The following is a 15256-nucleotide window of genomic DNA, read 5'->3' as shown; positions in this document are numbered from 1 at the left end:
TAGACAATAAAGAATTAAAAACAAATATTTGAAGAGCTGGATAATGTCACCATTTTTGGGTCTCTAAAATACAAAATGTGTTATCAATGGATATAGATTTGCTCTTCAGTGTAGGAGTTTCAGTTTATACATTTCATTTGAAATATCAGTTTACCTTAAGTCTATAATTGGGTTTTTCGTCAACAGTAATACTTGTAAATGTAGTACAAAAAGGATTGTTATTTTCATTGTACCTGACCTATTATGCATACAGATATCAACGCACACGTGTTAACTCTTAAGGTATATTCTGCATGTTTGGGTCACAATATTTTCTACAATGAAGAATTATATTTAGACTTTGACTCGGCAAATAAAAAATATAGGGACATGTGCTTGATTTTTCGCTAGCTTTGTCTGAAAAAAAAATGGATCTCACGCAAGTTTCATAATTGAAGTCTATAGAAAATCACTATTTTCGCAAATAGATTTTGTTTCTAAAATGTAGGTTTTAATGAAACTTATGTACATGTCCGTTTACTTGTTTTCAAGGTGTTTGCCCATGATTAAAGAAATCCGCAAAATTCAAGCGGGTTTTAAGACATTATTTGGAAATAGTTGAAATGTCAAACTTTTTAATATCATAACTTATCGCTTGAAAGATAATAAGGTTGCCGTTTTAATAAATTTACCCAAAGGTTAATGCCATTCATTCATAAAGAATATTTTCGTTTCCGTTTACCGAGTCCAGTCTTTATTCTACGTTATCTGGATAAATGACATTATGCCATTACTTTCGGTTTATCAAAACGTACAGAAGTACCTTAAGGATCTTAGATCTTAGTCACAATGATGATTGATAGCGAATGCTAATGGCTTTCTTGTAGATAGGTACAATCAAACATGTCTATGAATGCCACTCTTGGGAAAGCCAAAATGTGGTCTTTATTGGGAGGTGGTCTTTATTAACAGGTTAAAATACACTGTAAATGTTAAAATGGGAAACAAAACATGCAGTCTTTAGAGTCAGGTGGTCTCTGTTCAAAGGTGGTCTTTAACACAGGTTTGACTGTATTTATCTCCTATTGATTGAAGTTCTCACGATTTTTGAGAAATATACGGACATCTGCATGTATTTCAAAGCCTTTTTACTTTACATCTATATTTTGAAAGAAAGATACAATCTCTTTTAATGATAGCCATAAGTATAGAAGGTATTTATAGAGTTTTCCTCAACATTTTGTATATTATTTTGCAGAATGTTAAAAGTGTACAGCTTTCAGTTTTCATTGCGACTAACTGAATATATAGAGAAGTTTTTAAAAATTTATTTGCATTCTATGTCATGAAAACAGAATAACTTAAGGGTAGATTTCCCGGAAGCACAGCAAAACAGCCAGAGCCTTCCACTGCAAAGTAGATTCGCCATAAATAGAAACTGTAAAAGAAAGATATAGCAGACAGATTGCTTCCGAAATCGAACAAGATGTGTATTTAATTTGTTTAAGATTATAACGATGGGTTTTTGATAGAAATGGCGGTGTCTGTGTGTGTGGAGGGTGTGGGGGTGGGGGGCGGCGGTAGAGGTGTTGGAGGGAATTTTTCGGGGAGGGGAGGTGGGGGGGGGGGGAAGGGCTGATTAAATGATTAAAGTTCATTGTTTAAGATAATCAAACATTTTAGTATACTGTATGATCCTTGGTTAAGAAATATTATTTTCTTTACACCTATACGTAGCGAAAACGCTGTTTTCAGTTACATTTAAACAATTACAAAATGACCCAGGTGGGTCCCGCCTTTGAACGCTCAATGGCAAAAGCACCTTTGAGGAGTTTAAACCAGTGAATGGTATAACAAACCTCGATTTTAACCATCGCCTCTTTCTATTTCAAAATTGCACACATTAATGTAACAGAAATGTAAAAAATGTTGAAAACCAACCATCATGTTTGTCTCAAAACACTCTTAGGTCATAAGCTTGCTAAACAAAACGATTGGCAGCAGAGCGCCATATCTAAGACAAACAGGTTTTGATACACCATGTCCCTAAACTGTCTTCGAGACCAAATCGGAATTTCAATTGTAAAATTTGGCAAGCTATTGACGCAATTTAGAATAAATGCTGAAGACAATGACAAAAAGTTGTAATAATTGAGAAACATACATAGTATATGATGATACTCGCTATATTTTCCCATCATTTACAATGCTAAAACCACATACATTTCTCATATGATATAATTACGTTACTTTTTGAGTCTTGTATAATATCTGCTTGTGTATCTGGAATAAGAGCTGAGCAGAGATATGACTTTCGTAACAATGTAAAGTCTGCAACAAGGTTTGCATTACTTTCTCCTTCATGAATTGGAAACTACAATCCCATATTCTGAAATAAATGTTGTTAATTAAATGGGAAAAAGTTTTACACGTAAATTCTGTTTCAAGAGATAAACGGGTATTGAAATAACTAAGGTAAATATTATGTTTCCTGTCATTGGCTTTGTAGTATAAACTAGTAGAGTACAAATGCTATAAAGAATTCCTGTACAATGTGACTGCAATGATTATGCACAAAATATTACTCAGTAGTAATATAAATGTAGATATAAAAACTAAATTTTACAGGCTGCTTTTGATTTGTGTATTTGTACGGTAAGTATTTATGTGCATCAATCAACAATCCATAAACGCAATGTTGCTTCTTCGATTCTTGCGAAAAGGAGATATTCGAGATGAAAATAATGATCATATAAATGAATTTGACGCAAAACGGGAAAATTTATAATATATTTCCCTTGTTAAAGGTTATTTCAATCTAACGTTGTGATTTATGCAACATCCTGATCTTGTTTTCAACAAATCTAAAACGTCCTACATTGCAATCTATCAAGAAAGGAATATCTTAATCATAAAATAATTTGAATGCTCTTTTTTACCTTCATACATATATCAACAATAAATGAATTCATAATTATTTTAAATTGTTAAAGGTATTTGCTTTCAATTGTTTTGCAATCAGATATTCGTATTATTAGTCCCCTACTGGTTGAAAACCAGTTTCGGGGACTATAGGAATGCACTTTTCCGTCATTCCGTCCGTCCGTCTGTCCGTCCGTCCGTCCGTCCGCAATTTCGTGTCCGGTCCATAACTCTGTCATCCATGAAGGGATTTTAATATTACTTGGCACAAATGTTCACCATGATGAGACGACGTGTCATGCGCAAAACCCGGACCCCTAGCTCAAAGGTCAAGGTCACAATTGGAGGTCAAATGTCAACAGGGCTTTTTTCCTGTCCGGTCCACAACTCTCCCATCCTTGAAGGGATTTTAGTTTTACTTGGCACAAATGTTCCCCATAATGAGATGATGTGTCATGCGCAAATCCCGGACCCCTAGCTCAAAGGTCAAGGTCACAATTGGAGGACAAAGGTCAACAGGGCTTTTTTCCTGTCCGGTCCATAACTCTCCCATCCATGAAGAGATTTTAATAGTACTTGGCACAAATGTTCCCCATCAGGAGACGACGTGTCATGCGCAAAACCTGGACCCCTAGCTTAAAGGTCAAGGTCACAATTGGAGGTCAAAGGTCAACAAGGCTTTTTTCCTGTCCGGTCCATAACTCTCCCATCTATGAAGGGATTTTAATATTACTTGGAACAAATGTACCTCATAATAAGACGATGTGTCATGCACAACTTTCAGACCCCTAGTGCAAAGGTCAAGGTCACACTTAGCAGTCAAATGTTAACATAGCATGAACAGGGTCTGTTTCGTGTCCGGTCCATAACTCTGACATTCATTAAGGGATTTTAATATCACTTAGCACAAGTGTTCCCCATGATGAGACGATGTGTCATGCGCAAATCCCGGACCCCTAGCTCAAAGGTCAAGGTCACAATTGGGGGTCAAAGGTCAACAGAGTTTTTTTCCTGTCCCGTCCATAACTCTGCCATCCATGAAGGGATTTTAATATTACTTGGCACAAATGTTCCCCATGATGAGACAACATGTTGTGCACAAAGCCCAGACCCTTAGCTCAAAGGTCAAGGTCACAATTGGAGGTCAAATGTCAATAAGGTTTTTTCCCTGTCCGATCCAGAACTCTGTCATCCATCAAGGGATTACAATATTACTTGGCATAAATGTTTCCCATGATGAGACGACGTGTCATGCGCAACACCCAGTACCCTAGCTTAAAGGTCAAGGTCACACTTTGAGATCAAAGGTCAAGAGGATTTTTTTCCTGTCCGGTCTGTAACTTTGTCATGCAAAGCAGGATTTAGATATCAGTTGGCACAAATATTCCCCTGGATGAGACAACATGTCATGCGCAAGAACCAGGTCCCTAGGTCTAAGGTCAAGGTCATATTTAGAGGTCAAAGGTCAAATTCAAGAATGACTTTGTACGGAACATTTCTTCTTCATGCATGGAGGGATTTGATGTAACTTGGACCAAATGTTCACCACCATGAGGCACCCTTGTTTTTAGAATTACGTCCCTTTGTTGTTACTATAAATAGATTTTATTGTAACTTTTTATTACTGACGGTAGAGAAAAATCGAGACCACTTTCTGTGGTATAGCATGCATGTTACATCCAATTTTTAGGTGTATTTTGACCTATCTCTACCTGGTAAAGAGTTTCTTGTGGACTTATATTATATAGATTTTTTTTTTTTTTTTTTTTTTTTTTTTAAAGATTAATTTCCCTTTGTTGTTACTATAAATAACTTACATGATAACATTTTTATAATCTGCCAAAAAAATTCAATATTAAAAGAACTGTGGGTTTTTATATATGCACATTTTAATCCAAGTGTGTTGTTATAACATATTGTATATGTAGTACAATATTGTTTATACATCATTGACAGATATCAGTTCATTATGTTATACTGCAGTAGAGAAAATTAGGTGCCTTCCAGTAGGGGACTTTGTATTGCATGGCAATACTTCATTCACTTGTTTGTTATGTCATGTAACTTGATTGTCTTGCCCTTGCAATTATCTATATGAAGTCATAGGCATGTAATGCTTTAATCGCATTTCAATTCATAAAATACAGTAAGGAGGCAATTTTCATATTCCAGAAAATGTCATAATATTTAGAAAATAACAAACAACTTTTTGAAATAATTTTACCTCGAATTAGAATAAGAGCACAAGCTTACTTATTACACTGTCTCTGTTTAGAAATCTAGCTTTAGTTATCAGTCATAAGTAAAATGAGATTGAAAAAAAAGTAATAAACCATAACAAAAATTTGCATTTTACACCGAATGCATAGAGGCTTATTTAGTAAAAGTATATAAGAGGCCCTTAACTATTAAACGAGATTGCACTTGGTTATAATAAACATTTGGTAGACTTCTATTTTCGTGTGAGTATTTCAGATTTATTTTATTTGACAGATCATTGGAATGTTTTTAATATCTCTGTGGGGTTTTGTTCAGACAAAGTGTTAGAATAAGTGCCTATTTCATCTTTAGTTTCGAAAATTGCTTTTATTATATGTATTAAAATTATTGGACGTTTTCCTTAACTTAGGTAGGTACAATCTCATACAAAGGAATAATTAAGAGATAGATTTCCTGTCTTGAAGTAAAATGTCCGCGAGAGGATATGAAGTGTGGCCCCGCGGAACAGACAGAGGTAAACACGAAAAAACAGATAACCTGAGAGAAAAGGATGATACTGATCCACTGGGACTTATAACTTATCTGTTTGGACAAGATGGTAACTTCTCATGAGTATTCTACAATGTACCATTTAGCAATTATTATAATATCTGGCTTGTAGGCTTTTGACAAAAATACATTATTTTTTGTTTACAAACACCAGATTTTTCCATCTTAATTAGTGTTTGTACGCCGCTCATATTACATTTTATGTTCAGTCGTTGAAAGAAGGTACCATTTTAGAAATATCCTGTATATGTAATACTCAACTATTTTCAGTGATATGCATTTTTAAATTCCACCATTTTAGTTGTCCCATTTCGATATCCCGCTGTCAAACTACTACCAGATTTATTATATATTTGTTTATGATCCAAAGCTTTGATATACTAGCGTTTATGTACATATTACAACTCTATCAGATGAATAGCTGCAGAAAAGGATTTCCGGATTATTAAAAGTCCCATACATATGAAGCTATATGATTTTGTTTGGAAGACAAAATGGATTTCAGAATTGTAAAACGCGCGGAAATTAGTTGTAGTTTTTCTTTATAAATTTTGATGATTAAAATCTTATATCCTGTTTTTATGAACTGAATGCGTCATATATAATTGCACCAGACCATTTCATTCACTGAATTACAATCCCTTTTAGATTTATGAAATCTAAGACCCGCGAGAATTGAAATAAGTTTTTCCATATATGACACACCAGTATTTTTCATTTTCAGAACAACAGAAAACAATACGAGATGATATAGGTAAATGATTTGCTGTTATTTTATACTACGTGTAAAATAAATATTTAATTCCGTCGATAATAAAAAAAAAATGGAGACAGTTGAATTTTTCAGTCATGAATGCCTTTGCGTTTTTTTACTGTTAGCTTAACCAGTTGTTTATATTAGAGCAAAAACCCAATTTTCGCATTTAACCTGGCCACGAAACGATGCATTCAGTACAAGTTAATACAAATACTGTAACCGCTCGACCGACTGCATTGTAAACTTAGTGTCCTGACATCATTTTATGTTATTGTTTTTTTTTTTGTTTACATTTCAAAACGCCATAATTTCGTCTTTTTAAAAACCGGGAAACCCTTTTCAGAATTCGTACACGAATGTTTTTATTTTAAATTTATTAGAAAAACAATGATTTTCAACAGAATTCGATGGAAAATACATTATTAGAACATCAAATATGCGGCATAAAGGTAAATATAGGAAAAGTTTGATTTTTTTTAAATCTCACACCACGATGTGTAGGTAATTTGCTTTATAATAAACTAAATAGATTGACAGGTCACCCATAGTTGGTAGACTGTTTACATCAAATATAAATTCCCAGTTTCACGAATCTTTAAATCACACAATAAAGATAAAGCAAATGAATTAAATAATCAAGCTGTATTGACCAACAAATCACCTAATATTCCTAAGTTCATTAACGTAAGAGACTATATCTTTATGTAGTAGCATTGCCAGTATCCCAAAATATCTGAAATCTCAATCGATAAAATGGTTGTTCCAAGATTTGATATCTAACCGGAAGCCAAAATAGCTACAGGACCAGACTGTATTCACCCTGTTGTTCCCAATGAGCTTAGAGTTTGATTTGATGATTTTCTTGTAGTAATCTGATCTAAACTGAATCAAATCATTTCCAGTTTTAGACAAACTAACTTGATCATGCTCGACCTAAATGCAGTTTTTGACAAGGGGGACCACTCATCCTTTCCTAAATCTTTATGGTGTTTGCCTACAAGCCCTGAAGTGATCACAGGCAGTCCTAATCAACAGAATTCAGTCTGTAGTCTTAGAGGTACTATTCCAAAGAAGTACCTGTAATATTTGGTTTTCCACAGAACTTTGTCCTCAAATAATATAAAAACATAAACAATCAAATTAGAAAAATTGGGAAATGAGTAGAACATAGAGGCCTATCCTTCCGAATGCCAGACACTTAACATCGCAAAAAGCAATTGTAAGCGAAACCTAATATCTAGTGCATGACCATAAATTAGAATCGCTCTACATTGCAAAATATCTGGGTGTTGACTTAGCTACTGATTTAATCTTGAATTACACATATCATCAGGGTAGCTTCAAATGCAAATGAAACTCCTGGCTTCGAAAAATAAAGCATCACAACAACCAACGAACCTTAGCATACAAACTCTCGTCTGCCCACAGCTGGAATATGCACCTACCATCTGGCACCAATACACTCACGCCAACACACACAACATAGAATTGTTGAACGTTGCAAAGATTATGTTTCTTGTAGATTTTTACAGGCGCATAAAACCTGTTTCCCTTGCCAAAAGCAGCTGTATTTTCCGGTGAAAATGGTTTATTTGCTTTAAATGAAAGTCACATTTTCCCTTAAATTATTTACAGAAGTACATTTTTTAAGAAACTGATGTTCTAATGTTTTAAAGATTTTTTAGATTTTACATTCAACATATCCTTTAGAATTAGAGTTTAGATACGTTTAGGAATTGAACCGTGAGGGCGTTAACATTTAAACAATATAACACGGTAAATGAGAAATATACCACAGAAAGACCTGGTTTATTTTCAGTCTAAAATATTTGAATATTATGAAGTAATGAATCGAACGTCATTCTCTAATTTGACATAATTTTCTCACTGGCCCACCTGTCAACCTTTGGTTAACACAGTATATAGAATGCTTGTATTTCTTCCAATATGTTAAACTAAGAGACAAATCGATTCATGTTAGATTTTGTATTAAATTGTGTTTTAAAATATTCCGCTTTACTTTTTGTGAAAGCTTTAGTATATTTAAGAAGTACTTAGATATTTACATGACTGTAAAATCTTCATTTATGACTTAATTGATTGCAGCGAACACATCGCCAGGAAGGGTATTGTTCACAACTCCTCCCATGGCTGTCGGAAGGAGCCAGTCTGTGTTTTCTGACACATCCTCCTCGTTTTATAATTTGGTAAGTTGGTTTATAAAATCTTATCTTTTAAAATAGAAATGCATCATGGTAAAGAAATGGCACAAGCCATGTCACTTTGATGAAATTGAAGCTGAAATGAAGCCCTTGCACTGCCCTTGCCAATGTTACATGAAAAATTCGATAAGGAAGTTGAGGTATGCTCGAGAATGTTTTAAGAATCAGTAGTCTGTTATTTGAAAATAATTAATTACGTGGGCCTGTTAATTTTGAATAGTCATAACTACCAAATACATATTGCTCATCTATCAGAAAAGAAGAAAATGTAGCATGGCAAATTGTAAGAATATAGTTACAGAAAAAATCAGTATGGCGGTCCTTTGGAAGCGAATAATACAACCAGGTTAAAAGCAATATGAGGCTCGGTCCGATCGAGTCTGTTCATGTGAGGTTATACAATGTGCAACACCCATTTGTAACGACTGAAACCAGTCACTGAAAGACCTCAGTGATGGCAGTTATGAAATCTTATGAAGACCCGTTGGAAGCACTAAATACAGAATTCAAGCGAAAAATGATAATAGAATCCCGGTTTGACTGCGTTTTCTTATGAGAGGTAATGACCTTCAAACATAAGACAGTCAAACCTGTGTTATAGATCACCTCTAAAAGGAGACTACCTGGCTCCAAAGACCTCATGTTTTGTTTTCCGTTTGTCAGTGAACAGTTACAATGTATTTTAAGCTGTAAATAAAGACCACCTCCCAATAAAGACCACATTTTGGCTCTCCCATATAGAAAGGTTTGACTGTATTTGCATTACCAGACCAGGCTGTCTAAATCAAATTAAAAGGAAAGTGTTAATCATAGTATCATATTTTTGTTCTAGATGTATAATTAAAAATCGGATCCGTGTTGTTCTATTGTATGGTGTTTTAGAGGATGAAGTCCATTCAATGTATCTTTTGATATCTGTATGAAAGAACTACGCTTAAGTAGGTACTAGGGTGCGTGAGGGGTATTGCACATTTCATTACATCTCATGAACAGGACTGCGTCTGTCGTTATTTTTCCTGTGTGATGCTTCGAAAAGTTTATCTATATTTTTTATTTATTTTTCACAAACAACAACATATGGGAACCATTAAGACAATTAAATTTTATTACAAATTAAAAACAAGCGGAAGTTATTTTTTTTTTAAAAATGGTTTAATGCAATTTGTTTGGCTTTGTAAAGGATATTTCATTTTAGAAAACATACAACTTTTTTTACATTTTTGTACCTTTATTTATTTGCAGATGAAGTCAAATGAGGAAATAAAACTAGCCTTACAAAGCATATCGACGCAAATTGGAGAAACAGGTGGTCAAATCTTAAAGGATACCCGGCGTATAACAGCTGATGTGAAACAAAACTTTAGACAATTACGGTATGATGTAACGTAGAAAAGTAAAATACTAAGTAGCGTTGAAATGAATGTAGAAACAACGACAAGGTCCAAAGAATTACAGAACGTATGCAAACAGGTGAAAATATTACATGCATATTTTATGTATCTAGTGTTTAGTAGTTTTCAAAGTTGAAACGGAGTTCATTTTATAATCAATAAATTTTGATCAATTTTTTCATTACCTTGCAACAAAACTGTCTTGTTTTAGTTATAAACCACAATTTTACTTTCAAAATTATCCGCGAATACCATTAACAGATTTGCACGTAATGTTCAAGCAAATACATTAATGATATTGATTGGTTGATCTGATCAGTTTTATTCATAACTGCATTCACTTATCTTTGAAACCATTGTATCAATATAGCTATATTCTTGGTGGCCACTTCAGGAACTGATAAACAATTTTTAATTTGTTTTCATAAATAGACATAATGTAAAAGATTCAATAATATATTTTCTAGGAACAGAAGGACTTAGATGCATCTTTTGAAATCGGTAAGGACATATATTTTATTCTGTCAAAATAGGGTTATTTTGACAAGTATCACTTAAGTAACATGTTGTTGAATATCAACTGAGAAACTCTGCCCATCATTTAATGCATGTTATTATCTATTACCTGTAAAATGTATTCGTTATTTCATTATTCACAATTTTGAAAAGGTTAAAATTTTGTATATATATATAACAATGTTTCTAACACGACTAGCAAATAACCTACATACATGTAGGTTATTCTGCAATAACCCACGCGCGTGCAATGACGTCATCCGATCCAGGTGCGTAGCACGGTCGTAAAAAATAGTTACCATTTTTCTAACACTGTTGATCTAGTATGCCGTGTTAGAATCGAAATAACAAGTTTCCAAGTGTGTTTTATCGTACTAGAATAACCCAAGTTTTTCGTTCTTACGCGAAACAATATATCACTCAGGCCTAAGGCCTTCGTGATATAGCCTTAGACATAAGAACTCAAAACACTGGTTATCCTACGATAAACCACACTTGGGAACTTATTATTTCTTAAATATTATTATATTGGTTTAGGCGCAGTGGGCGGCTCGTTAAACGGCGGAAAACATTGCACCGAACACGGAATTATTGACAGTGTTCCAGAATGGAAAATAGGTACTGCTTTTATCTCTTTCATACGAGGGGCGTTCAATATGTAATGTTACTCCGTATGTAGTTCCGTAACCGCTGGTTATTCTTAGATGCGGTTTTCGGCACATTATAGAGAAATTAATTGGGAACGCATATATAAATTATAAAAATTGGCAGGTTCAAAGTAAAACTATAATCATTTTAGTGAGGTGTACTTTGGTATACTGGACCATAATTATAATTTAGGTTTGTCCTGAGCAATTTAAGTCTCAGAAAAATAGAATAACTTGTAAAATCACAAAATTCTATTATTTTTCTACGAGGTACGGCAATTTGTGATGAGTTTGCGTTTGTTTTAAACTATTTATTGCATTTTTAATTTTACAACACAACTAAAATATCTAAACTCGAGGTTGATTCAATCTGGAATGGGTGTTGAGAGCGATTAATCAAAGTTGTAAGAACTAGTTTCGCAATCGAGAATTAAGATACTAGTATCAACTTAAAATACAAGAACTTTTTAAACAATGATTATCGCGCCTGACAAAATTGCAGAGGCTTATTGTACCCACCTTATCATTTTTCGAGTAAAAATATACACACACAATTTAAAACTGTTATAAACTTTTTTATTTTAGTTTTCAAATGTTTTTGTGAAGATCATGATTTGTTTTATCTGTTTAAACTGAAAATTGAAGTATTGTTCTAGTTGTTCAATAGCAGAATCAAGGAATTGCATATTACAATCTTAATATTTTGGACATAAAATTGTCCAGTATACCCGAGTACACCTCACTCAAATGAGTATATTTTTACTTTGAATATACCGATTTTTATAATTTATATCGCTATGTGTTCCAAATAAATTGCTCTATAATGTATCGAAAACCGCATCTAAAATATTAAGCGGTTACGGAACTACATACGGAGTAAAACATTACATATTGAACGCCCCTCGTACTACAACGAAGTGGTAGTTAGGGAACTAAGTCTACGTAGAGTTTGAACATTATTAAAGAAGAAATTTGGAGTGAGATTCTGAAGCAAAATCTTGTGTTTATTTTATTCATGATAAGCAAGATAAAGAAGTTACATGGAAACTTTCGTGGTGCCATTGGTGGTCTAAGTGATGTAACATTTTATAACTTTTGTCTTGATAATATTGTTTGGAGAGTATGGAGGGTAGTTGTCATTGAACGTCATGATTTCTTTCGTTGTACCATAATTTTGGAATGGCTATATGTACTTTTGTTAACACAAAGGAAGGAGAAAATACTATAAAAAAACATCATTTTTAATGATTTACTAAAACGTGACACTCATGTACATACTTTTTTCCTATACGTTTTACTAACTGCCACAGAAGCAATCTTTATGTGCCGTAAATGCTCTACCCGAACTTGAACTCTGTGTTCTATTTTCTGGTTCCTTTGGGATCATGGAGTCCTTCCAGGTTTTTCTATCCATTTAAGCTGGAGCAGAGTCGGGTTAGTGGCGGTGGTGGGTTAATGGAGGGGGTGGGCGTTCGTGAGATATATTGCTCATTTTGTCTTCTTTAATGAATCAAAATGAGTCTTCTGTCATTTTCCTCCATTTCCTTTTATGCTTAAAGATTTTTAAACTGGACTTTAAAATAAATAATATTTGACATCGAATAAATATCTAAAATTATGTTTTTATATAAAGAAGAAAAGCCGAAAACTGTCCATATGTGAAAGAATGGACTATTCGAGGCTCAACGCCTATTTTCAGCTATGTTCGACCGAAAATGCCATACCAGTTGTATTTCTGCAATAGACGAATTTACAATGCTATCGGTTGCCACATTTTTTTTAACTTTAATGCGTTTGCGTTTTGTACCAAAAAGACCTCTCAGCATTAAGTTCTTAAGCATCTTCAGAAAATCATCATTATATTACGAAATGTATTGCCACAATAGAAAAAGATTTTGATAACACAATTTAATGTACAGAATGTCTTGATTAAAGATTGATATGTTTTTAATTATATCTTATCTGAGGTTCCACTTTTTTCTTAATTTTTGCCTGTTCGCAAGCATTCTCAAGTCTAAATCCGCTCACAAAACAAACATAAAACTTGTTCACTACATTTGAAAATGCCATATTTTCTTTCATTTGTTCTGTCAAAAGATATTTTTCCTTCACATAGATGCGGTATATATTTTTTCTCCGACTTGAATGATATTTATTATAAATTTTAAGGGACGCGGCTCTTTGTCACTGAAGTTGCTGCCTTAAGATATATAGGGGAATAGATCACTAATAATTATTACGCAATTTGCATGATAAAACAAGTCTCCTTGGTGATCAAGACTATAACATTAGACTTGTTAGTGATTTCGAGAATGTCACCTAATTAGGCCGGGTTGTAAAAGTTACTTAAGCATATAAGATGTCTTTGATGTGACTTATTGATCATCAATGCCATAATAAGTGCGCATCCGGAAAAATATATCACTTGGTGGGAAATTCCGTTTTAAAATGATGTTCATATTGCAAAAAAAAAATCAAAATTGAGATCTGGATCGTACCAATGACTTAAATTTCTATTGGCATTTATTTACTTAATGGAAATACCAAACCAAATAAATGTCCATCTCATGTTTATATTCTTGATCATTTTTATATAATTCTTAATAAAATTGAAAATATATCGTGCGCAGAAATCAACAACCTTCAATTAATAGAATAGTTAAAATAAACATGAACGCAACAAAAAATAGAGATCATGGTCTAACAACAGATAAAGAATGTGAGTATGGAACACCTCCATCCCCGGCCCCTCTGTTATAATTGAGCACTGCTGTCACCACTCATCCTTTTATATAGTTTAATAACAGCTTTAAAATTTATCAATAAGTAATCAACATAAATAAAAGATAACAATTTTAAGATGATAATTATCTATCTGTATACGGACTGAACTGATCGTCATTTAGGTATAATTGGATAAAACTCAAAGGAGGGTTGGGTGGTTGTGTCCGCCTTTGTCGAATTAAGCATGAGGGACTTTGTAGGTGAGTGTGAGGGGGTGTAAACCAGATGGGACTAATCTCTTACCCCGTCTAAAATCTATTTGTTTTTGGATTTTTAAAAACCGTGAACGGAAATGTCTACTAAAATTACTTTTTATTGAACATTTCATTTTTTTAAGTATGACTTTTAGGAATATTATCATGTAAGTTAATTGCGACAGGTTATAAATTTTGTCAGATCATGTTATGAAATGTCCATAAAAACATGATTATTGCTTGTTCGTTATGAATCCCTTATTATCAGTTATAATGCGCATTATGGATCTGCAAAGGATATATTTTCAATTTTATTAAGAATATAAAAATGATCAATTATATATTTGTGTCCTGCATTGGTAACTTATTATAATAAAGACTCATATTGACCAAATTGATTGAAATGTGACACAACCGAGTGTGAATTCATATATACTTTTCTATGGTGATTTAGGGGTATACAAAGGATTTACTACTTTCTAACAGTTGAACTTTCTGTACATTCTTTTGGCCTATTCTTTGATTTTCATTTTTCTGATAATTTGGGAGTCGAATTTGGTCAATGTTGTACGTTCCCCTTTAGAATTTTAATTGCAGCTAAAATTTCTGTAAAACGTTGCTGTTTATATTTCAAAACTTATTTATGAAGTAGCTGAATTTCCTAGGTTGATGTACTCGCACCTCTCAACGCAAAAGGTTGTTACTATACATATCAATTACCTGTAGCTCACTGTCCATATCTAAAGTATCCATTATTTTAAAAATGATCTGTTACAAGTAATATTGGATAAGTATAGTAAAATTGTGTGTATAGAGCGGTATCGGTACAATAACCTATGTAATTGACAAAACAATTACATCACAGCCGTGTTTTAAATGTTACATGTAACAGCACACAAAATAAGCTTTAAGGGCATATACAATCGTAAAGTAGAGTTAGGCGACAAAGTTTTTTTGTTTGTAACATTATTCAGAACTATGTCCAACATATATGGGGGAAATATATTGATTATGCACTGTCTGTTAGTCTATCTGTCTCTCAGTGTATTTTTGTTATACATGTACCTTTTCACAT

At 33.3% G+C, this 15256-nt stretch overlaps 1 protein-coding gene across 2 annotated transcripts in view; it reads left to right on the top strand.

The window, feature by feature from the left end:
- LOC123532812 (uncharacterized) overlaps nucleotides 1–15256 on the top strand; it is a 28810-nt gene that overhangs the window by 8629 nt on the left and 4925 nt on the right. Inside the window, exons 2-7 of one of the 2 annotated variants that reach the window (XM_053517230.1) lie at nucleotides 5531–5719; nucleotides 6395–6424; nucleotides 8534–8634; nucleotides 9892–10119; nucleotides 10508–10541; nucleotides 11094–11174. In XM_053517230.1, the coding sequence (XP_053373205.1) occupies nucleotides 10066–10119; nucleotides 10508–10541; nucleotides 11094–11174 (169 nt within the window). In that variant the 5' untranslated portion in view covers nucleotides 5531–5719; nucleotides 6395–6424; nucleotides 8534–8634; nucleotides 9892–10065. Of the gene's footprint in view, nucleotides 1–5530; nucleotides 5720–6394; nucleotides 6425–6859; nucleotides 6877–8533; nucleotides 8635–9891; nucleotides 10120–10507; nucleotides 10542–11093; nucleotides 11175–15256 lie in introns of those variants that run through there. The other variant, XM_053517231.1, reaches the window with a different exon arrangement.

The sequence above is a fragment of the Mercenaria mercenaria genome, chromosome 11, assembly GCF_021730395.1.
Source record: "Mercenaria mercenaria strain notata chromosome 11, MADL_Memer_1, whole genome shotgun sequence".
NCBI classification, from domain to species: domain Eukaryota; kingdom Metazoa; phylum Mollusca; class Bivalvia; order Venerida; family Veneridae; genus Mercenaria; species Mercenaria mercenaria.
Note: the sequence above shows the minus strand (reverse complement) of the source record. Positions and strands in the feature narration are given on the sequence as shown.